The 23229-nt window shown below is 42.3% G+C and overlaps 1 protein-coding gene across 1 annotated transcript in view; it reads right to left on the reverse strand.

Annotated features, from left to right (window-relative positions):
• Positions 1–23229, reverse strand: part of PRKDC (protein kinase, DNA-activated, catalytic subunit) — a 2064551-nt gene that overhangs the window by 1878440 nt on the left and 162882 nt on the right. Inside the window, 2 exon segments of the mRNA XM_053715028.1 lie at positions 17570–17698; positions 18609–18658. Of these exon segments, the coding sequence (XP_053571003.1) occupies positions 17570–17698; positions 18609–18658 (179 nt within the window).

A 23229-nucleotide genomic window follows, 5' to 3' on the forward strand; every position in this document is an offset into this window, starting at 1 on the left:
CACTGAGCTATGGAAGGAAGAGGAACGGAATGAAGTATCCGACAAGAGTCCAGAAGCTTTGTTTTTCTGGCCTCTGTTAGAAAGATCCTCATTTCTAAGGAGTCTATAATTGTTCCCAAGAAGGGAACCCTTGTTGACGGGGATAGAGAACTCTTTTCCACGTTCACTTTCCAGCCGTGAGATCTGAGAAAGGCCAGGACAATGTCCGTGTGAGCCTTTGCTTGAGGAAGGGACGACGCTTGAATCAGAATGTCGTCCAGGTAAGGTACTACTGCAATGCCCCTTGGTCTTAGCACCGCTAGAAGGGACCCTAGTACCTTTGTGAAAATCCTTGGAGCAGTGGCTAATCCGAAAGGAAGCGCCACGAACTGGTAATGTTTGTCCAGGAATGCAAACCTTAGGAACCGATGATGTTCCTTGTGGATAGGAATATGTAGATACGCATCCTTTAAATCCACCGTGGTCATGAATTGACCTTCCTGGATGGAAGGAAGGATAGTTCGAATGGTTTCCATCTTGAACGATGGGACCTTGAGAAATTTGTTTAAGATCTTGAGATCTAGGATTGGTCTGAACGTTCCCTCTTTTTTGGGAACTATGAACAGATTGGAGTAGAACCCCATCCCTTGTTCTCTTAATGGAACAGGATGAATCACTCCCATTTTTAACAGGTCTTCTACACAATGTAAGAACGCCTGTCTTTTTATGTGGTCTGATGACAACTGCGACCTGTGGAACCTCCCCCTTGGGGGAAGTCCCTTGAATTCCAGAAGATAACCCTGGGAGACTATTTCTAGCGCCCAAGGATCCAGAACATCTCTTGCCCAAGCCTGAGCGAAGAGAGAGAGTCTGCCCCCCACCAGATCCGGTCCCGGATCGGGGGCCAATATTTCATGCTGTCTTGGTAGCAGTGGCAGGTTTCTTGGCCTGCTTTCCCTTGTTCCAGCCTTGCATTGGTCTCCAAGCTGGCTTGGCCTGAGAAGTATTACCCTCTTGCTTAGAGGACGTAGCACCTTGGGCTGGTCCGTTTTTACGAAAGGGACGAAAATTAGGTCTATTTTTTGCCTTGAAAGGCCGATCCTGAGGAAGGGCGTGGCCCTTACCCCCAGTGATATCAGAGATAATCTCTTTCAAGTCAGGACCAAACAACGTTTTCCCCTTGAAAGGAATGTTTAGTAGCTTGTTCTTGGAAGACGCATCAGCCGACCAAGATTTCAACCAAAGCGCTCTGCGCGCCACAATAGCAAACCCAGAGTTCTTAGCCGCTAACTTAGCCAATTGCAAAGAGGCGTCTAGAGTGAAAGAATTAGCCAATTTGAGAGCATTGATTCTGTCCATAATCTCCTCATAAGGAGGAGAGTCACTATCGAGCACCTTAAGCAGTTCATCAAACCAGAAATATGCAGCAGTAGTGACAGGGACAATGCATGAAATGGGTTGTAGAAGGTAACCCTGCTGAACAAACATCTTTTTAAGCAAACCTTCTAATTTTTTATCCATAGGATCTTTGAAAGCACAACTATCCTCTATGGGAATAGTGGTGCGTTTGTTTAAAGTAGAAACCGCTCCCTCGACCTTGGGGACTGACTGCCATAAGTCCTTTCTGGGGTCGACCATAGGAAACAATTTTTTAAATATGGGGGGAGGGACGAAAGGAATACCGGGCCTTTCCCATTCTTTATTAACAATGTCCGCCACCCGCTTGGGTATAGGAAAAGCTTCTGGGAGCCCCGGCACCTCTAGGAACTTGTCCATTTTACATAGTTTCTCTGGGATGACTAAATTTTCACAATCATCCAGAGTGGATAATACCTCCTTAAGCAAAATGCGGAGATGTTCCAATTTAAATTTAAATGTAATCACATCAGATTCAGCCTGCTGAGAAATGTTCCCTAAATCAGTAATTTCTCCCTCAGACAAAACCTCCCTGGCCCCCTCAGATTGGGTTAGGGGCCCTTCAGAGATATTAATATCAGCGTCGTCATGCTCTTCAGTAACTAAAACAGAGCAGCCACGCTTACGCTGACAAGGGTTCATTTTGGCTAAAATGTTTTTGACAGAATTATCCATTACAGCCGTTAATTGTTGCATAGTAAGGAGTATTGGCGCGCTAGATGTACTAGGGGCCTCCTGAGTGGGCAAGACTCGTGTAGACGAAGGAGGGAATGATGCAGTACCATGCTTACTCCCCTCACTTGAGGAATCATCTTGGGCATCATTGTCATTATCACATAAATCACATTTATTTAAATGAATAGGAATTCTGGCTTCCCCACATTCAGAACACAGTCTATCTGGTAGTTCAGACATGTTAAACAGGCATAAACTTGATCAGAAAGTACAAAAAACGTTTTAAAATAAAACCGTTACTGTCACTTTAAATTTTAAACTGAACACACTTTATTACTGCAATTGCGAAAAAACATGAAGGAATTGTTCAAAATTCACCAAATTTTCACCACAGCGTCTTAAAGCCTTGAAAATATTGCACACCAATTTTGGAAGCTTTAACCCTTAAAATAACGGAACCGGAGCCGTTTTAAGCTTTAAACCCCTTTACAGTCCCTGGTATCTGCTTTGCTGAGACCCAACCAAACCCAAAGGGGAATACGATACCAAATGACGCCTTCAGAAGTCTTTTATAAGTATCAGAGCTCCTCTCACATGCGACTGCATGCCATGCCTCTCAAAAACAAGTGCGCAACACCGGCGCGAAAATGAGACTCTGCCTATGCTTTGGGAAAGCCCCTAAAGAATAAGGTGTCTAAAACAGTGCCTGCCGATATTATTATATCAAAATACCCAGATAAAATGATTCCTCAAGGCTAAATATGTGTTAATAATCAATCGATTTAGCCCAGAAAAAGTCTACAGTTTAAATAAGCCCTTGTGAAGCCCTTATTTACAATCGTAATAAACATGGCTTACCGGATCCCATGGGGAAAATGACAGCTTCCAGCATTACATCGTCTTGTTAGAATGTGTCATACCTCAAGCAGCAAGGGACTGCAAACTGTTCCCCCAACTGAAGTTAATTGCTCTCAACAGTCCTGTGTGGAACAGCCATGGATTTTAGTTACGGTTGCTAAAATCATTTTCCTCATACAAACAGAATTCTTCATCTCTTTTCTGTTTCTGAGTAAATAGTACGTACCAGCACTATTTGAAAATAACAAACTCTTGATTGAATAATGAAAAACTACAGTTAAACACTAAAAAACTCTAAGCCATCTCCGTGGAGATGTTGCCTGTACAACGGCAAAGAGAATGACTGGGGTAGGCGGAGCCTAGGAGGGATCATGTGACCAGCTTTGCTGGGCTCTTTGCCATTTCCTGTTGGGGAAGAGAATATCCCACAAGTAAGGATGACGCCGTGGACCGGACACACCTATGTTGGAGAAACAGAATTTATGCTTACCTGATAAATTACTTTCTCCAACGGTGTGTCCGGTCCACGGCGTCATCCTTACTTGTGGGATATTCTCTTCCCCAACAGGAAATGGCAAAGAGCCCAGCAAAGCTGGTCACATGATCCCTCCTAGGCTCCGCCTTCCCCAGTCATTCGACCGACGTAAAGGAGGAATATGCATAGGAGAAATCATATGATACCGTGGTGACTGTAGTTAGAGAAAATAATTCATCAGACCTGATTAAAAAGCAGGGCGGGCCGTGGACCGGACACACCGTTGGAGAAAGTAATTTATCAGGTAAGCATAAATTCTGTTTTCTCCAACATAGGTGTGTCCGGTCCACGGCGTCATCCTTACTTGTGGGAACCAATACCAAAGCTTTAGGACACGGATGATGGGAGGGAGCAAATCAGGTCACCTAGATGGAAGGCACCACGGCTTGCAAAACCTTTCTTCCAAAAATAGCCTCCGAAGAAGCAAAAGTATCAAATTTGTAAAATTTGGTAAAAGTGTGCAGTGAAGACCAAGTCGCTGCCTTACATATCTGATCAACAGAAGCCTCGTTCTTGAAGGCCCATGTGGAAGCCACAGCCCTAGTGGAGTGGGCTGTGATTCTTTCAGGAGGCTGCCGTCCGGCAGTCTCATAAGCCAATCGGATGATGCTTTTAAGCCAAAAAGAGAGAGAGGTAGAAGTTGCTTTTTGACCTCTCCTTTTACCAGAATAAACAACAAACAAGGAAGATGTTTGTCTGAAATCCTTTGTAGCCTCTAAATAGAATTTTAGAGCACGAACTACATCCAAATTGTGCAACAAACGTTCCTTCTTTGAAACTGGATTCGGACACAAAGAAGGCACAACTATCTCCTGGTTAATATTTTTGTTAGAAACAACTTTCGGAAGAAAACCAGGTTTAGTACGCAAAACCACCTTATCTGCATGGAACACCAGATAAGGAGAAGAACACTGCAGAGCAGATAACTCTGAAACTCTTCTAGCAGAAGAAATTGCAACCAAAAACAAAAACTTTCCAAGATAATAACTTAATATCTACGGAATGTAAGGGTTCAAACGGAACCCCTTGAAGAACTGAAAGAACTAAATTGAGACTCCAAGGAGGAGTCAAAGGTTTGTAAACAGGCTTGATTCTAACCAGAGCCTGAACAAAAGCTTGAACATCTGGCACAGCCGCCAGCTTTTTGTGAAGTAAAACAGATAAAGCAGAAATCTGTCCCTTCAAAGAACTTGCAGATAATCCTTTCTCCAAACCCTCTTGTAGAAAGGATAGAATCTTAGGAATTTTTATCTTGTTCCATAGGAATCCTTTAGATTCGCACCAACAGATATATTTTTTTTATATTTTATGGTAAATTTTTCTAGTTACAGGCTTTCTAGCCTGAATAAGAGTATCAATGACAGAATCTGAGAACCCACGCTTTGATAAAATCAAGCGTTCAATCTCCAAGCAGTCAGTTGGAGTGAGGCCAGATTCGGATGTTCGAACGGACCTTGAACAAGAAGGTCCTGTCTCAAAGGTAGCTTCCATGGTGGAGCCGATGACATATTCACCAGATCTGCATACCAAGTTCTGCGTGGCCACGCAGGAGCTATCAAGATCACCGAAGCCCTCTCCTGATTGATCCTGGCTACCAGCCTGGGAATGAGAGGAAACGGTGGGAATACATAAGCTAGGTTGAAGGTCCAGGGCGCTACTAGTGCATCGACTAGAGTCGCCTTGGGATCCCTGGATCTGGACCCGTAGCAAGGAACCTTGAAGTTCTGACGAGACGCCATCAGATCCATGTCTGGAATGCCCCATAATTGAGTTATTTGGGCAAAGATTTCCGGATGGAGTTCCCACTCCCCCGGATGAAATGTCTGACGACTCAGAAAATCCGCTTCCCAATTTTCCACTCCTGGGATGTGGATTGCAGACAAGTGGCAGGAGTGATTCTTCGCCCATTGAATTATTTTGGTCACTTCTTCCATCGCCAGGGAACTCCTTGTTCCCCCCTGATGGTTGATATATGCAACAGTTGTCATGTTGTCTGATTGAAACCTTATGAATTTGGCCTTTGCTAGTTGAGGCCAAGCCTTGAGAGCATTGAATATCGCTCTCAGTTCCAAAATGTTTATCGGGAGAAGAGATTCTTCCCGAGACCATAGACCCTGAGCTTTCAGGGGTTCCCAGACCGCGCCCCAGCCCACCAGACTGGCGTCGGTCGTGACAATGACCCACTCTGGTCTGCGGAAGCTCATCCCTTGTGACAGGTTGTCCAGGGTCAGCCACCAACGGAGTGAATCTCTGGTCCTCTGATTTACTTGTATCGTCGGAGACAAGTCTGTATAATCCCCATTCCACTGACTGAGCATGCACAGTTGTAATGGTCTTAGATGAATTCGCGCAAAAGGAACTATGTCCATTGCCGCAACCATCAAACCTATTACTTCCATGCACTGCGCTATGGAAGGAAGAAGAACAGAATGAAGTACTTGACAAGAGCTTAGAAGTTTTAATCTTCTGGCCTCTGTCAGAAAAATCTTCATTTCTAAGGAGTCTATTATTGTTCCCAAGAAGGGAACTCTTGTTGACGGAGATAGAGAACTTTTTTCTATGTTCACCTTCCACCCGTGAGATCTGAGAAAGGCTAGGACAATGTCCGTATGAGCCTGTGCTTGTGGCAGAGACGACGCTTGAATCAGTATGTCGTCCAAGTAAGGTACTACTGCAATGCCCCTTGGTCTTAGCACCGCTAGAAGGGACCATAGTACCTTTGTGAAAATTCTTGGAGCAGTGGCTAATCCGAATGGAAGTGCCACGAACTGGTAATGTTTGTCCAGAAAGGCGAACCTTAGGAGCCGATGATGTTCCTTGTGGATAGGAATATGTAGATACGCATCCTTTAAATCCACCGTGGTCATGAATTGACCTTCCTGGATGGTAGGAAGAATTGTCCGAATGGTTTCCATTTTGAACGATGGAACCCTGAGAAATTTGTTTAGGATCTTGAGATCTAAGATTGGTCTGAATGTTCCCTCTTTTTTGGGAACTATGAACAGATTGGAGTAGAATCCCATCCCTTGTTCTCCTAACGGAACAGGATGAATCACTCCCATTTTTAACAGGTCTTCTACACAATGTAAGAATGCCTGTCTTTTTATGTGGTCTGAAGACAATTGAGACCTGTGGAACCTTCCGCTTGGGGGTAGCTCCTTGAATTCCAGAAGATAACCTTCGGATACTATTTCTAGTGCCCAAGGATCCAGAACATCTCTTGCCCAAGCCTGAGCGAAGAGAGAAAGTCTGCCCCCCACCAGATCCGATCCCGGATCGGGGGCCAACATCTCATGCTGTCTTGGTAGCAGTGGCAGGTTTCTTGGCCTGCTTACCTTTGTTCCAGCCTTGCATTGGCTTCCAGGCTGGCTTGGTTTGAGAAGTATTACCCTCTTGCTTAGAGGATGTAGAATTTGAGGCTGGTCCGTTTCTACGAAAGGGACGAAAATTTGGTTTATTTTTAGCCTTAAAAGACCTATCCTGAGGAAGGGCGTGGCCCTTTCCCCCAGTGATATCTGAAATAATCTCTTTCAAATCAGGGCCAAACAGCGTTTTCCCCTTGAAAGGTATGTTAAGCAATTTGTTCTTGGAGGACGCATCCGCTGACCAAGACTTTAGCCAAAGCGCTCTGCGCGCCACAATAGCAAAACCTGAATTTTTCGCCGCTAATCTAGCTAATTGCAAAGTGGCGTCTAAAGTAAAAGAGTTAGCCAATTTAAGAGCTTGAACTCTGTCCATAACCTCCTCATAAGAAGATTCTTTATTGAGCGACTTTTCTAGTTCATCGAACCAGAAACACGCTGCTGTAGTGACAGGAACAATGCATGAAATTGGTTGTAGAAGGTAACCTTGCTGAACAAACATCTTTTTAAGCAAACCCTCTAATTTTTTATCCATAGGATCTTTGAAAGCACAACTATCTTCTATAGGGATAGTAGTGAGTTTGTTTAGAGTAGAAACCGCCCCCTCGACCTTGGGGACTGTCTGCCATAAGTCCTTTCTGGGGTCGACCATAGGAAACAATTTCTTAAATATAGGGGGAGGGACAAAAGGTATGCCGGGCCTTTCCCATTCTTTATTTACAATGTCCGCCACCCGCTTGGGTATAGGAAAAGCTTCGGGGGGCACCGGGACCTCTAGGAACTTGTCCATCTTACATAATTTCTCTGGAATGACCAAATTGTCACAATCATCCAGAGTAGATAACACCTCCTTAAGCAGAGCGCGGAGATGTTCCAATTTAAATTTGAATGTAATAACATCAGGTTCAGCTTGATGAGAAATTTTTCCTGAATCTGAAATTTCTCCCTCAGACAAAACCTCCCTGGCCCCTTCAGACTGGTGTAAGGGCATGTCAGAACCATTATCATCAGCGTCCTCATGCTCTTCAGTATCTAAAACAGAGCAGTCGCGCTTACGCTGATAAGTGGGCATTTTGGCTAAAATGTTTTTAATAGAATTATCCATTACAGCCGTTAATTGTTGCATAGTAAGAAGTATTGGAGCACTAGATGTACTAGGGGCCTCCTGTGTGGGCAAGACTGGCGTAGACACAGGAGGGGATGATGCAGTACCATGCTTACTCCCCTCACTTGAGGAATCATCTTGGGCATCATTTTCCCTAAATTGTTTGTCACATACATCACATCTATTTAAATGAGAAGGAACCTTGGCTTCCTCACATACAGAACATAGTCTATCTGATAGTTCAGACATGTTAAGCAGGCATAAACTTGATAACAAAGCACAAAAAACGTTTTAAAATAAAACCGTTACTGTCACTTTAAATTTTAAACTGAACACACTTTATTACTGAATATGAAAAAAAGTATGAAGGAATTGTTCAAAATTCACCAAAATTTCACCACAGTGTCTTAAAGCCTTAAAAGTATTGCACACCATAACGGAACCGGGGCCGTTTTTACATTTAACCCCTATACAGTCCCTGGTATCTGCTTTGCTGAGACCCAACCAAGCCCAGAGGGGAATACGATACCAAATGACGCCTTCAGTAAACTTATTCTGTGTATCTGAGCTCCTCACACATGCATCTGCATGCCTTGCTTCCCAAAAACAACTGCGCATTAGTGGCGCGAAAATGAGGCTCTGCCTATGATTAGAAAAGGCCCCCAGTGAAAAAGGTGTCCAATACAGTGCCTGCCGTTTTTTTTAACATAATTCCCAAGATTAAAATAACTCCTCAAAGCTATAATCTATTAAAAATGCTTATAAAGTAAGCGTTTTAGCCCAGAAAAATGTCTACCAGTCTTTAAAGCCCTTGTGAAGCCCTTTATTCTTATTAAGAAAATGGCTTACCGGATCCCATAGGGAAAATGACAGCTTCCAGCATTACCAAGTCTTGTTAGAAATGTGTCATACTTCAAGCAGCAAAGTCTGCACACTGTTTCCCCCAACTGAAGTTAATTCATCTCAACAGTCCTGTGTGGAAACAGCCATCGATTTTAGTAACGGTTGCTAAAATCATTTTCCTCTTACAAACAGAAATCTTCATCTCTTTTCTGTTTCAGAGTAAATAGTACATACCAGCACTATTTTAAAATAACAAACTCTTGATAGAAGAATAAAAACTACATTTAAACACCAAAAAACTCTGAGCCATCTCCGTGGAGATGTTGCCTGTGCAACGGCAAAGAGAATGACTGGGGAAGGCGGAGCCTAGGAGGGATCATGTGACCAGCTTTGCTGGGCTCTTTGCCATTTCCTGTTGGGGAAGAGAATATCCCACAAGTAAGGATGACGCCGTGGACCGGACACACCTATGTTGGAGAAAGGAAGTATATAAAAAATGTTGGCGCCAACAAACATCCGGAAATGACGCAACTCGCATTATAACAAACAACTTCACGGCAAACAACCTGGCGTCAACTAAGACGCAGGAAATGACGAACTTTCGTCATCATAGACGCACATTCACGCCAAAAAATTCTCACGCCGAGAATGACGCAATAAATAACAGCATTTTGTGCCCTCGCGAGCCAAATTTGCCCACAAGTTTTAAAAGAAAAACAAGTCAAATTGAAAAAACATAATTTATGCTTACCTGATAAATTCCTTTCTTCTGTAGTGTGATCAGTCCACGGGTCATCATTACTTGTGGGATATTAACTGCTCCCCTACAGGAAGTGCAAGAGGATTCACCCAGCAGAGTTGCTATATAGCTCCTCCCCTCTACGTCACCTCCAGTCATTCGACCAAGGACCAACGAGAAATGAGAAGCCAAGGGTGTAGTGGTGACTGGAGTATAATTTAAAAAATATTTACCTGCCTTAAAAAACAGGGCGGGCCGTGGACTGATCACACTACAGAAGAAAGGAATTTATCAGGTAAGCCTAAATTATGTTTTCTTCTGTTAAGTGTGATCAGTCCACGGGTCATCATTACTTGTGGGATACCAATACCAAAGCAAAAGTACACGGATGACGGGAGGGACAGGCAGGCTCTTTATACAGAAGGAACCACTGCCTGAAGAACCTTTCTCCCAAAAATAGCCTCCGAGGAAGCAAAAGTGTCAAATTTGTAAAATTTGGAAAAAGTATGAAGCGAAGACCAAGTTGCAGCCTTGCAAATCTGTTCAACAGAGGCCTCATTCTTAAAGGCCCAAGTGGAAGCCACAGCTCTAGTGGAATGAGCTGTAATTCTTTCAGGAGGCTGCTGTCCAGCAGTCTCATAAGCTAAACGAATTATGCTACGAAGCCAAAAAGAGAGAGAGGTAGCAGAAGCTTTTTGACCTCTCCTCTGATCAGAGTAAACGACAAACAGGGAAGACGTTTGTCGAAAATCTTTAGTTGCCTGTAAATAAAATTTAAGGGCACGAACTACATCCAGATTGTGCAAAAGACGTTCCTTCCTCGAAGAAGGATTTGGGCACAAGGATGGAACAACAATCTCCTGATTGATATTCCTGTTAGTGACTACCTTAGGTAAGAACCCAGGCTTAGTACGCAGAACTACCTTATCCGAGTGAAAAATCAAATAAGGAGAATCACAATGTAAGGCTGATAACTCAGAGACTCTTCGAGCCGAGGAAATAGCCATTAAAAATAGAACTTTCCAAGATAACAACTTTATATCAATGGAATGAAGGGGTTCAAACGGAACACCCTGTAAAACGTTAAGAACAAGGTTTAAACTCCATGGTGGAGCCACAGCTTTAAACACAGGTTTAATCCTGGCCAAAGCCTGACAAAAAGCCTGAACGTCTGGAACTTCTGACAGACGCTTGTGTAACAGAATGGACAGAGCTGAGATCTGTCCCTTTAAGGAACTAGCGGATAACCCCTTTTCTAAACCTTCTTGTAGAAAAGACAATATCCTAGGAATCCTAACCTTACTCCAAGAGTAACCTTTGGATTCGCACCAATATAGGTATTTACGCCATATTTTATGGTAAATCTTTCTGGTAACAGGCTTCCTAGCCTGTATTAAGGTATCAATAACTGACTCAGAAAAACCACGCTTTGATAAGATCAAGCGTTCAATTTCCAAGCAGTCAGCTTCAGAGAAGTTAGATTTTGATGTTTGAAAGGACCCTGAATCAGAAGGTCCTGTTTCAGAGGTAACGACCAAGGTGGACAGAATGACATGTCCACCAGATCTGTATACCAAGTCCTGCGTGGCCATGCAGGCGCTATTAGAATCACTGATGCTTTCTCCTGTTTGATTCTGGCAATCAATCGAGGAAGCATCGGGAAAGGTGGAAACACATGAGCCATCCTGAAGGTCCATGGTGCTGTCAAGGCATCTATCAGGACCGCTCCCGGATCCCTGGATCTGGACCCGTAGCGCGGAAGCTTGGCGTTCTGTCGAGACGCCATGAGATCTATCTCTGGTTTGCCCCAACGTCGAAGTATTTGGGCAAAGACCTCTGGATGAAGTTCCCACTCCCCCGGATGAAAAGTCTGACGACTTAAGAAATCCGCCTCCCAGTTCTCCACTCCCGGGATGTGGATTGCAGACAGGTGGCAAGAGTGAGACTCTGCCCAGCGAATTATCTTCGATACTTCCATCATTGCTAGGGAGCTTCTTGTCCCTCCCTGATGGTTGATAAAAGCTACAGTCGTGATGTTGTCCGACTGGAACCTGATGAACCCCCGAGTTGCTAACTGGGGCCAAGCCAGAAGAGCATTGAGGACTGCTCTCAATTCCAGAATGTTTATTGGAAGAAGACTCTCCTCCTGATTCCATAGTCCCTGAGCCTTCAGAGAATTCCAGACAGCGCCCCAACCTAGTAGGCTGGCGTCTGTTGTTACAATTGACCAGTCTGGCCTGCTGAATGGCATTCCCCTGGACAGATGTGGCCGATAAAGCCACCATAGAAGAGAATTTCTGGTCTCTTGAATGGAATGAAGGACACGGCATGCACTTTGAAGTTTTGTTAACCTGTCCTCTGTCAGGTAAATCTTCATTTCTACAGAATCTATCAGAGTCCCCAGGAAGGGAACTCTTGTGAGTGGAAAGAGAGAACTTTTCTCTTCGTTCACTTTCCATCCATGCGACCTTAGAAATGCCAGTACTATCTCTGTATGAGATTTGGCAGTTTGAAAGCTTGAATCAGTATGTCGTCTAAGTACGGAGCTACTGAAATTCCTCGCGGTCTTAGTACCGCCAGAAGAGTGCCCAGAACCTTTGTGAAGATTCTTGGAGCCGTAGCCAGTCCGAATGGAAGAGCTACAAACTGGTAATGCCTGTCTAAAAAGGCAAACCTTAGATACCGGTAATGACTTCTGTGAATCGGTATGTGAAGGTAAGCATCCTTTAAATCCACTGTGGTCAAGTACTGACCCTCTTGGATCATGGGCAAAATTGTTCGAATAGTTTCCATCTTGAACGATGGAACTCTTAGGAATTTGTTTTGGATCTTTAAATCCAAGATTGGCCTGAAGGTTCCCTCTTTTTTGGGAACTACAAACAGATTTGAGTAAAACCCTTGTCCTTGTTCCAACCGCGGAACTGGATGGATCACTCCCATTAATAAAAGATCTTGTACGCAGCGTAGAAACGCTTCCTTCTTTGTTAGGTTTGTTGACAACCTTGACAGATGAAATCTCCCTCTTGGGGGAGAGGATTTGAAGTCCAGAAGGTATCCCTGAGATATGATCTCTAACGCCCAGGGATCCTGAACATCTCTTGCCCAAGCCTGGGCGAAGAGGGAAAGTCTGCCCCCCACTAGATCCGGTCCCGGATCGGGGGCCCTCAATTCATGCTGTCTTAGGGGCAGCAGCAGGTTTTCTGGCCTGTTCCAGGACTGGTTAGGTTTCCAGCCTTGTCTGTAGCGAGCAACAGCTCCTTCCTGTTTTGGTGCAGAGGAAGTTGATGCTGCTCCTGCTTTGAAATTACGAAAGGAACGAAAATTGGACTGTCTAGCCTTGGCTTTGGCCTTGTCCTGAGGCAGGGCATGACCTTTACCTCCTGTAATGTCATCAATAATCTCTTTCAAGCCGGGCCCGAATAAGGTCTGCCCTTTGAAAGGAATATTAAGCAATTTAGATTTAGACGTAACATCAGCTGACCAGGATTTTAGCCACAGAGCTCTGCGTGCCTGAATGGCGAATCCTGAATTTTTAGCCGCAAGTTTAGTTAAATGTACTACGGCATCTGAAATAAATGAATTAGCTAACTTAAGGAATTTAAGTTTGTGTGTGATGTCATCTAGTGTGGATGATTGAAGTGTCTCTTCCAGAGACTCAAACCAAAATGCTGCTGCAGCCGTGGCAGGCGCAATACATGCAAGAGGTTGCAATATAAACCCTTGTTGAACAAACATTTTCTTAAGGTAACCCTCTAATTTTTTATCCATTGGATCTGAAAAAGCACAGCTATCCTCCACTGGGATAGTGGTACGCTTAGCTAAAGTAGAAACTGCTCCCTCCACCTTAGGGACCATTTGCCATAAGTCCCGTGTGGCGGCGTCTATTGGAAACATTTTTCTGAATATAGGAGGGGGTGAGAAAGGCACACCGGGTCTATCCCACTCCTTAGTAACAATGTCAGTAAGTCTCTTAGGTATAGGAAAAACGTCAGTACTCGTCGGTACCGCAAAATATTTATCCAACCTACACATTTTTTCTGGGATTGCAACTGTGTTACAATCATTCAGAGCCGCTAATACCTCCCCTAGTAACACACGGAGGTTCTCAAGCTTAAATTTAAAATTTGAAATGTCTGAGTCCAGTTTATTTGGATCAGAACCGTCACCCACAGAATGAAGCTCTCCGTCTTCATGTTCTGCAAACTGTGACGCAGTATCAGACATGGCCCTTGCATTATCAGCGCACTCTGTTCTCATCCCAGAGTGATCACGTTTACCTCTTAGTTCTGGTAGTTTAGCCAAAACTTCAGTCATAACAGTAGCCATATCTTGTAATGTGATTTGTAATGGCCGCCCAGATGCACTCGGCGCTACAATATCACGCACCTCCTGAGCGGGAGATGCAGGTACTGACACGTGAGGCGAGTTAGTCGGCATAACTCTCCCCTCGTTGTTTGGTGAAATATGTTCAATTTGTACAGATTGACTATTTTTTAAGTAGCATCAATACATTTAGTACATAAATTTCTATTGGGCTCCACTTTGGCATTAACACATATAGCACAGAGATATTCCTCTGAATCAGACATGTTTAACACACTAGCAAATAAACAGCAACTTGGAAATACTTTTCAAAGTAATTTACAAATAATATGAAAACGAACTGTGCCTTTAAGAAGCACAGAAAAATATTATAACAGATAAAATAATTAAGTTATAGCATCAATCTTTGTCAGAATATACAGTTTTAGCAAAGGATTGTTCCCCTCAGCAAATGATAACTAACCCAGGCAGCAGAAAAAAAAATACACAAATAAACGTTTTTTATATCACAGTCAATACAATCAGCACAGCTCTGCTGTATGATTACTTCCCTCAAAAAAGACTCTTGAGATCCCTGAACTCTGTAGAGATGAACCGGATCATGCAGGAAGAAAATGAACCTCTGACTGAGTTTTTCTGATGCATAGTGAAAGCACCAAAATGGCCCCTCCCCCACACACATAACAGTGAGAGAGATCAGTGAACTGCTCTAATTTAAATCAAAACTATTGCCAAGTGGAAAAAAAGTGCCCAAAACATTTTTTCACCCAGTACCTCAGAGAAAAAAACGTTTTTACATGCCAGCAAAAAAACATTTTACCTCAATAATTAATTGTCATTTAAAACCTATTGCAAGTCCCTGCAAAATAGGTTAAGTCTATGTATACAGTTTAAAAGCCAGAGAAGTACCATTTCCCAGAAAACTGAAGTGTAAAATATACATACATGACAGCCTGATATCAGCTACATCTACTGCATTCAAGGCTGAGTTTACATTATAACGGTATGGCAGGATTTTCTCATCAATTCCATGTCAGAAAATAATAAACTGCTACATACCTCTTTGCAGATTAATCTGCCTGCTGTCCCCTGATCTGAAGTTTACCTCACTCCTCAGATGGCCGAGAAACAGCAATATGATCTTAACTACTCCGGCTAAAATCATAGAAAAACTCAGGTAGATTCTTCTTCAAATTCTACCAGAGAAGGAATAACACACTCCGGTGCTATTATAAAATAACAAACTTTTGATTGAAGATATAAAAACTAAATATATCACCATAGTCCTCTCACACATCCTATCTAGTCGTTGGGTGCAAGAGAATGACTGGAGGTGACGTAGAGGGGAGGAGCTATATAGCAACTCTGCTGGGTGAATCCTCTTGCACTTCCTGTAGGGGAGCAGTTAATATCCCACAAGTAATGATGACCCGTGGACTGATCACACTTAACAGAAGAAAAAGACTATACCCCAGGTAAGACAAAAACTTACTAAAATATGATTCCCATATTGAAACTGCCAGACTGCAAAGGGAAATACACATAGACCTGACTCATGGCAAATATAAGTAAATACATATATTTAGAACTTTATATAAATACATAAAGTGCCAACCATAGCTGAGAGTGTCTTAAAATAATGATACATACTTACAGAAAGACACCCATCACATATAGCAAATAGCAAAACCAGTAGAGGTAATGGAATAAGAGTATATCGTCGATCTGAAAAGGGAGGTAGGAGATGAATCCCTACGACCGATAACAGAGAACCCATGAAAAGATTTCCCGCGAGGGAAACCATAAAAAATCATTAGACGATACTCTCTTCACATCCCTCTGACAAACACTGTACTCTGAGAGGAATTGGGCTTAAGAATGCTTAGAAGCGCTTATCATAGAAGAAAATATCAAGCACAAACTTACTTCACCACTTTCATAGGAGGCAAAGTTTGTAAAAACTGAATTGTGGGTGTGGTGAGGGGTGTATTTATAGGCATTTTGAGGTTTGGGAAACTTTGCCCCCTCCTAGTAGGAATGTATATCCCATACGTCACTAGCTCATGGACTCTTGCCAATTACATGAAAGAAATCAGAAATTTTAAAAGTGCTCCAAACTGCTAAAATGAGGTGTACAAATATATATCCCCAAACTATGTATATCAAAATTTTCATACTAACAGCCAATGTGCTATGAAGGTGCAAAGTACTTACCTGAAAGTACCTTCATCCACTGTGCTTACCTCAGCTGAGCAACTCCAGTAGACAAACCCATACTTGGCATTGCAAGCATGATTCTAAGTATTTAAACAAATAACAGCATCTACCACACGGAGGATTGGTGGACAAAGTTCACATTTAATCTGGAAAGCCTGGGAAACTATCTTCCACTGACAGGCTGATAACTACATGTCTATCCCTATGATCGACAAGGTACTGCTGGAAAGGAAATGGTCCTCAGATCAAGGAGCCTCACTCAATCGAGGAGGCAAAATAAAATGACTGAGGATCATGGGAAATAGTAGGGAATTAAAGCTATGATGTGTTGGGTTATCTTTCGCCTTCTAGTGGTCAAGACGGAAATTCCAACACAATATCACTCATGGACTCTTACCATCGGATGAAGAAAATTAAGCTATTTTACCTCATAATTTCCTCAGTAGCCACATCCCATTGTAGAGAGACTTTAAGCATCCAATCAGCATACAGGTTGGTGAGTGCATCTAGCATGTGCAGGCCTCAGTTTAAGGAGGTTTACTATAAACTCTTGCAAGATCACAGTAAAGCAAAGTGTGCACTGATGATGCAGACTTTTTTTTTTTCGCCATGAAGATGACAATAAAAAGAGTAGCTGAAAGATAACTGCTCACAGAGGACATACTCTGACTGAAGAAATTTAGAGGTAAAATATCTTTCTTTTTTACATAGATAATACGTCTGAATAATGGGTAAATTCTTTTCAGAACCTCAGAAATGACAAAGTAGTAGAATGAGGAGCAGTCCAACTGAAAAAGCACTGAAATAGAAGAAACTTGCACCTTTACTAAACTAATATCTAATGAAAGTGTTACTCTCTCTTATGCCTTTCACTTGATTGATATGTAAAGGCCTATATGGCCACACACAGCATTAACGGAATATAGGGAAACAGAACATAATAACATAATTAACTAAAAAGTAATACTCTCATGCACCTATGGTTTGCTTTGTAAAAGCACACATGGCTATAGGAAGACTTAAACATGCAGGAATCCCTCTATTCTTAATTTTTTCATCTATGTACGATATATTATGCCCTACAATAGAGCTATAGCCAATATTACTGTATTCTAAAAGAGAATAGAGTGAAGTATGCAACCATTGTGAATTATGAAGAATTCCTTAAAAGAACATAAGAGAAATATACTTTACTTGTCTGTGAGATAAGACATTTGTTGTATGAAACCTTTATAAACTACATAAGTACCAAGCAATATTTGTAGTGTAGATGCTTCCAGATAATTGATGAAAACAGAAAAGTAATACATGCATGTCTTAGAAAGCAAGACTATTTCATATTTGGTGAATACTTTCTGAAATTTTGCCTTGCTAAACAGGAAGGACTTAATACCATCATCTAAGTACATATACTGTTACTAAAAGGTAAAAGCATCTGTTAAAAGCTGATTTAGAAAAAAATAACGCACTTGTCACTAAAAAATGTAAATTATTTAGACTCAGAATGTCGTCAATACCTTTATTTGGTCACAGTTGAGTAAACTTCTGAAGAGTTCAACATAGTCCTTATAAGAGGGAACCTTCCATTTTCCTGACCTGACCTCTCCTGCAGGAGCAGATTCATTGCCTTCTCTGTTATACCCTTCCTAAAAGTATAATAATTATTAATTCAATAGCAAATAAATTAGAAGAAATTATATATATGTGTGTGTGTGTGTGTGTGTGTGTCTTAAAAGTAGTAACACAAAACACATTTTACACCTTTTTTAGCTGTTTACTTTTGATGGCTAAAGACAAACCATATTGTAAGCTCAGGTGAAATATTAGTGGCTCAAGCACCAATTGTCACACACAGTAATATGCCAAATATCTGGTCTGTATCAAGCACTCATGTAAAATCATGTTTTATAGGGATCTCAAGACACTATGCAACCAATTACAGTATGTTTACTTCTCACATCACCTGGTTCATTTATAAATCTGGTCTCCAGTACAGAATATTTGAGCGAAAAAAGTATTAGAATTGTATTCCCTTTAACAAGCCATACACATTGATGGCAAAAAAGTATTTATAGTGTTTAATTCAAGTGTTGGAATATTCCAAGAGAGTCGTTAAATAATAATTAAAAAAAAAGGTGCTCGTAGATTTAAACTTTCATGATTCAGACAGAGCATGCACGTTTAAGCAACTTTCTAATTTACTCCTATTATCATTTTTTCTTTGTTCTCTTGGTATCTTTTGAATGTAAGCTTAGGAGCCATCCCAGTTTTGGTTCAGCACCTGGGTAACACTTGCTGATTGATGGCTACATTCAGACACCAATCAGTAAGTGCTACCCAGGTGCTGAACCAAAAATGGGCCTGCTCATATGCTTACATTCTTGCTTTTTCAAATAAAGATACCAAGAAAACGAAGAAAAATTGATAAGAGGAATACAATTAGAAATCTACATTTTTCAGTTTTATCAAACGCTTGTTTGCAATGTTTAAATAAAATATACTTTGCAAAATGCAATTTTAACACAAACTCATACAGTACTTAAACAAAATAATTACCCTTGTAAATGCAAGTGGCTTGGAGCAGACTCTGATTAATCCTTGATGCACTGAAAAACATAATAAATAAATAAAAATTAAACTTCTATGATTCAGAAAGAGCATGCTATTTAAAACAGCTACTTCTGTTATCAGGTTTGCTTTGTTCCGTTGACAAACTTTGCTGAAGAGTAAAGCAAAGTAGACTGACAGGAGCTCAGGAGCGTACACATGTCTTTAGCAGTCTATGGCAGCATAAATAATACAGGAATTGCTTTCTGCCCAAGTCAGAATTCGGGAAACCTCCCTCATTGCAAGGGAAATATGAGTTCCCTCTGACGATTGATCTAAGCCACTGCTGTGACATTGCAAAAAAGAAAAAGAAAATTTATGCTTACCTGATAAATTTATTTCTTTTACGATATGGCGAGTCCACGGATTTCATCCTTACTTATGGGATTACGCCTCCTGTTTAGCAGGAAGTGTCAAAGAGCACCACAGCAGAGCTGTATATATAGCTCCTCCCTTCCCTCCCCCTCCAGTCATTCGACCGAAGTTAGGAAGAGAATGGAAAAGCCAAAGGTGCAGAGGTGACTGAAGTTTAACAAAAATAAAGACCTGTCTTAGAAATAACAGGGTGGGCCGTGGACTCGTCATATCGTAAAAGAAATAAATTTATCAGGTAAGCATAAATTTCCTTTTCTTCTACAAGATATGACGAGTCCACGGTTTTTATCCTTACTTATGGGATACAATACCAAAGCTATAGGACACGGATGAAAGGGAGGGACAAGACAGAAACCTAAACGGAAGGCACCACTGCTTGAAGAACCTTTCTCCCAAAACCAGCCTCAGAAGAAGCAAAAGTATCAAATTTGTAAATTTTGGAAAAAGTGTGAAGAGACAACCAAGTTGCAGCCTTGTAAATCTGTTCAACAGAAGCATCATTTTTAAAAGCCCATGAGGAAGCCACAGCCCTAGTAGAATGAGCCGTAATTCTTTCAGGAGGCTGCTGTCCAGCAGTCTCATATGCCAGATGGATGATACTCTTCAGCCAAAAAGAGAGAGAGGTAGCCGTAGCTTTTTGTCCCCTACGCTTTGCAGAAAAAACAACAAATAATGAAGATGATTGACTAAATTCCTTAGTCGCCTGCAAGTAAAACTTCAGGGCACGGACCATGTCCAAGTTATGCAACAGACGCTCCTTCTTAGAAGAAGGATTAGGACATAATGAAGGAACAAAAATTTCCTGATTAATATTCTTATTAGAAACAACCTTAGGAAGGAAACCAGGTTTGGTACGTAAAACCACCTTATCAGAATGAAAGATAAGATAAGGCGAGTCACATTGTAACGCTGAAAGCTCAGAAACTCTACGAGCAGAAGAAATAGCAACCAAAAATAAAACTTTCCAAGATAACAACTTAATATCTATGGAATGCATGGGTTTAAACAGAACCCCTTGAAGAACATTAAGAACTAAATTCAAACTCCAGGGTGGAGCAATTGGTCTAAACACAGGCTTAATTCTGGTTAGAGCCTGACAAAAAGACTGAACGTCTGGAACATCTGCCAAACGTTTGTGTAGCAAAATTGACAAAGCAGTGATTTGTCCCTTTAAGGAACTCGCTGATAACCCTTTCTCCAATCCTTCTTGGAGAAAAGACAGAATCTTGGGAATCCTAACTCTACTCCATGAGTAGCCCTTGGATTTGCACCAATAAAGATATTTACGCCATTTCTTATGGTAGATCTTTCTAGTAACAGGCTTACGTGCCTGAATCAAAGTATCAATGACCGAATCAGAGAACCCCTGCTTAGATAAAGTTAAGCGTTAAATCTCCAAGCAGTCAGTTGCATAGAAACTAGATTTGGGTGTTGGAAGGGTCCCTGAATGAGAAGGTCCTGCCTCAATGGAAGCTTCCACGGTGGCAGAGAGGACATGTCCACTAGATCGGCATACCAAGTCCTGCGAGGCCACGCAGGCGCGATTAGAATTAATGAAGCCTTCTCCTGTTTGATCCGAGCAAACACCCGGGGAAGAAGAGCAAATGGTGGAAACACATAAGCTAGGTTGAACGACCAAGGCACTGCCAAGGCATCTATCAATTCGGCCTGAGGATCCCTTGACCTGGATCCGTATCTTGGGAGTTTGGCATTCTAACGAGACGCCATCAGATCCAATTCCGGTCTGCCCCATCTGAGCATCAGGGTGGCAAAGACCTCCGGATGGAGTTCCCACTCCCCCGGATGAAACGTGGGTCTGCTTAAAAAGTCCGCTTCCCAGTTGTCCACTCCTGGGATGTAGATTGCTGACAGATAACAAGAGTGAGCCTCCATCTACACCGAATTATCTTGGATACTTCTATCATCGCTAAGGAACTCCTTGTTCCTCCCTAATGATTGATGTAAGCCACAGTCGTGATGTTGTCCGACTGAAAACGGATGAATTTGGCCGAAGCCAACTGAGGCCAAGCCTGAAGCGCATTGAATATTGCTCTCAATTCCAGAATAATGATCGGAAGTAGAGACTCCGACCGAGTCCACACACCCTGAGCCTTCAGGGAATTCCAGACTGCACCCCAACCCAGTAGACTGGCATCCATTGTCACTATCACCCATGAGGGTCTGTGGAAGCACGTCCCTTGGGACAGATGATCCGGCGACAACCACCAAAGAAAAGAGTCTCTTGTCTCCTGGTCCAGATCTATCTGAGGAGACAAATTTGCATAATCTCCATTCCACTGCCTGCCTGAGCATGCTCAGTTGTTGCAGTCTGAGATGAAAACGAGCAAATGGAATGATGTCCAATGCTGCCACCATCAATCCAATTACCTCCATGCACTGAGCCACTGATAGCCCAGGATTGGACAGAAGGGCTCGGCATGTATTCAGAATCTTTAACTTTCTGACCTCTGTCAAGAAAATTTTCATGGATATGGAATCTATTAGAGTTCCCAAGAAGGGAACCCTTGTCTGTGGAATTAGTGAACTCTTTTCTAGATTCACCTTCCACCCGTGAGTCCTCAGGAAGGACAGAACCATGTCTGTATGAGACTGTCAGATGGTAAGACGATGCCTGGATCACAATATCGTCTAGATAAGGTGCCACTGTAATACCCCGCGGCCTGAGAACCGCCAAAAGGGACCCTAGAAGCCTTGTGAAGATTCTGGGTGCTGTGGCCAACCCGAAGGGAAGAGCCACGAACTGAAAATGTTTGTCCAGGAAGGCAAACCCTAGGAACTGATGATGATCCTTGTGGATAGGAATATGAAGGTATGCATCCTTCAAGTCCACGGTAGTCATATATTGACCCTCCTGGATCAATGGTAGAATTGTCCGAATAGTCTCCATCTTGAAGGATGGGACTCTGAGAAACTTGTTTAGACTCTTGAGATTTAAAATGGGTCTGAACGTTCCCTCTTTTTTGGGAACCATGAAAAGATTTTAGTAAAACCCCTGCCCCTGTTCCAGTATTGGAACGGGACGAATTACTCTCATAGTAGAGAGGTCTTTTACACAGTGTAAGAACGCCTCTCTTTTTATCTGGTCTACAGACAATCGTGAAAGAAGAAACCTCCCCCTTGGGAGAGAATTTTTGAATTCCAGTTGATACCCTTGGGACACGATTTCCAGTGTCCAGGGGTCCTGAACATCTCTTATCCAAGCTTGGGTAAAGAGAGAAAGTCTACCCCCTACTAGATCCAGTCCCGGATCGGGGGCCGCCCCTTCATGCTGTCTTGGGAGCAGCAGCGGGCTTCTTGGGTTGTTTACCTTTGTTCCAAGCCTGGTTGGGTCTCCAGATGGACTTGGCTTGAGCAAAATTCCCTTCCTGTTTAGCGGAAGAAGAAGCGGGGACTACTTTAAAATTCCGAGATGAACGAAAATAATTTTGTTTACCCCTCAGCTTAGAGTCGGAAAGTTCCCCTTCAGACAGAAGTTCCCTGACCCCCAATTCAGATCCCTGTGAGGGTACATCGGAAATAGCCAACAAAGCATCAGAAGTTGCAGGATTCGGATTGGCTTCCGTCCTGCTGCGCTTGCCCTGTAACACTGGCAACTTAGATAAAACCTCTGTAAGGGTAGATGACATAACTGCAGTCATATCCTGCAGAGTAAAAGAAGTGGACGCTGTTGAAGAACACGGCGTCGCTTGAGTGGGCGTTAAAAGGTTGTGACGCTTGGGGAGAAAGTAGCGGCATACCCTGATTCTCCTCAGTCTGAGAATCATCCTTAGACATATTTGCATTAAAGAAAATCTGTTCTTTACATTGTAAGGCCCTCTCAGTACATGAGGGACAAAAAGTAAGAGGGGGTTCCACAATGGCATCTAAACACATAGAACAAGTACTTTCCTGAAGTTCAGACATGTTAAACAGACTAGCAATAGCAATAATAGTCGTTCTTCACTTGATATATTGCGCTCTGGAGTCAAATTACATAGACAAAAATTGTGAACTAAAAAAAGGTACTGCGCCTTTAAATAATAAAAGCGCAACAATTTTTCTGCAGTCAGCCAAAACAACTTTTGCAACAATAAAAAACATAATTTATGTAAGAACTTACCTGATAAATTCATTTCTTTCATATTGGCAAGAGTCCATGAGCTAGTGACGTATGGGATATACAATCCTACCAGAG

Source organism: Bombina bombina, chromosome 5 (assembly GCF_027579735.1).
Source record: "Bombina bombina isolate aBomBom1 chromosome 5, aBomBom1.pri, whole genome shotgun sequence".
In the NCBI taxonomy this organism is placed as follows: Eukaryota; Metazoa; Chordata; class Amphibia; order Anura; family Bombinatoridae; genus Bombina; species Bombina bombina.